This window comes from Octopus bimaculoides, chromosome 26 (genome assembly GCF_001194135.2).
Source record: "Octopus bimaculoides isolate UCB-OBI-ISO-001 chromosome 26, ASM119413v2, whole genome shotgun sequence".
Lineage (NCBI taxonomy): Eukaryota > Metazoa > Mollusca > Cephalopoda > Octopoda > Octopodidae > Octopus > Octopus bimaculoides.
This window is the reverse complement of record NC_069006.1, coordinates 16,846,862-16,848,522: the sequence shown is the minus strand read 5'-3', so window position 1 is coordinate 16,848,522 and position 1,661 is coordinate 16,846,862. Positions and strand designations below refer to the sequence as shown.

At 37.6% G+C, this 1,661-nt stretch overlaps 1 protein-coding gene across 3 annotated transcripts in view; it reads left to right on the top strand.

Moving 5' to 3' along the window:
- Positions 1 to 1,661, top strand: part of LOC106883040 (uncharacterized) — a 37,349-nt gene that overhangs the window by 7,987 nt on the left and 27,701 nt on the right. For all 3 annotated transcript variants that reach the window (XM_014933905.2, XM_014933904.2, XM_014933906.2), the window contains exon 3: positions 761 to 974. In XM_014933905.2, the coding sequence (XP_014789391.1) occupies positions 761 to 974 (214 nt within the window). The remainder of the gene's footprint in view (positions 1 to 760; positions 975 to 1,661) is intronic.

The following is a 1,661-nucleotide window of genomic DNA, read 5'->3' as shown; positions in this document are numbered from 1 at the left end:
TTTTCCAGAAATAATGTCGTTTAACTGTTGTTTCTAGCATGTCGAGATTTCTGGTGATGGTCAGATTATTTTTGACATCTGCTACTTCTGTAGAATTCTACGCATGCATGAAGCATCAGTTGAAAGTGAAACAGTTTGAGGTTTTAGTTTTTTGAAAGTGGAGGGGGTATTGAGTGTTTCTTAAAGAAAAATTAAAAGTTTAAAAAAATATCCCTGATTTATAAACTGTATTTTCCTACGTGGGTGATAGGGGTGAGAGTAATCTTTCGATTGGGGTTGTTGTTTTTGTTATTAAGGTCGTAAGCAAGCAGAATCATTAGCATGGAACACAAAATGCTTAGTGGCGTTTGATCTATGTTCTGAGTTCAAACTCCTCCAAGGTCGACTTTGTCTTTCATCCTTTCTGGATCAATAAAATAAGTACCAGTTGAATACTGGGGTTGCTGTAATCAACTAAGTCCCTCCCCCAACCCTGCTGGTCTTGTGCTAAAATTTGAAACCAATATTAGTAGAAATATTAATTGTAATAGTGTCTCATCATTGTTGTTGTCGTAGTAGTAGTAGTAGTAGTAGTAGTAGTAGTGTCATTAACATAAACCTTGTAACTGATAATTCATAATGTTCTTGTTCTTGTTATTGATGTTATATCTTACTGGTTTTTTTTTTCTTTGTTTGTTTCATGCTGGCCTGATTGTCATGGTGACATTGAAATAACAACAACAAAATATTAAAAAAAAACAAAAAACTATGAAATAAATAGATTCAGAGTTTTGAGAAGGATATCAACCAAATGGAGAGCATGATATCATCAATGGAAGCCATGTCTAAGAATATACGAGCACACTTGTTTGAGATGCAGCCAGCAACTGGTGAGGGCCTTACTACAAGACTGAAACCGTATGACGGACCAGGTTCTCATCCCTCAAGTGTGACCTCACCGGACTTCAATGATGCCGACAACACTTACTCAGAAGGTAACCACCATGAAGCGTTCTCTCTGGTATCATAAGCATCCACACATCCCTGCTCTGCAAAATACCAACACCACATCTCCACCATCACACTCACCACCACCACCACCACCAATATATCCCACTAACAGACATGTTCAACCATGTAAATATTTTTTTAACAAGCTCACTGGCTAATCACAATACCAGCGCCTGTTCTGTTAGTTCTATATATCATCAGCTGGGAGATGAACCACTGTTATCTCTAGTGGTCGAGCATCTGCCATTGACAAGACCTGTGTTGCTGATATATATTTTTTAACAAGCTCAGTGGCTAATCACAACAACAGCACCTGTTCTGGCACTGTTTTCCTATATATCACTGGCAGGGAGATGAATTGCTGCTATTTCTAGCATTTGAGCATCTATCACTGAAAAACCAAGGGTGGTAGAAATCACATGATCTGGTGGTCTCGGCACTTTAAATGGTGGGGTTTTTTCTCCCCGCTAGCTATATAAACAAGAGTGCATTTTGCACCAAAAGCCAATATCAGACTTTCTCTTATGGTAACTATCGCAGTATAGTGTGTTCTAACAGAATATCCATGTTTAAGTACGGATAAATATGACTTCCCAGTATCATAAAAATGTATCAATCACAGATACTCAATGTATATACTTATTATATGCGTGTGTGTATGTATGTTTATA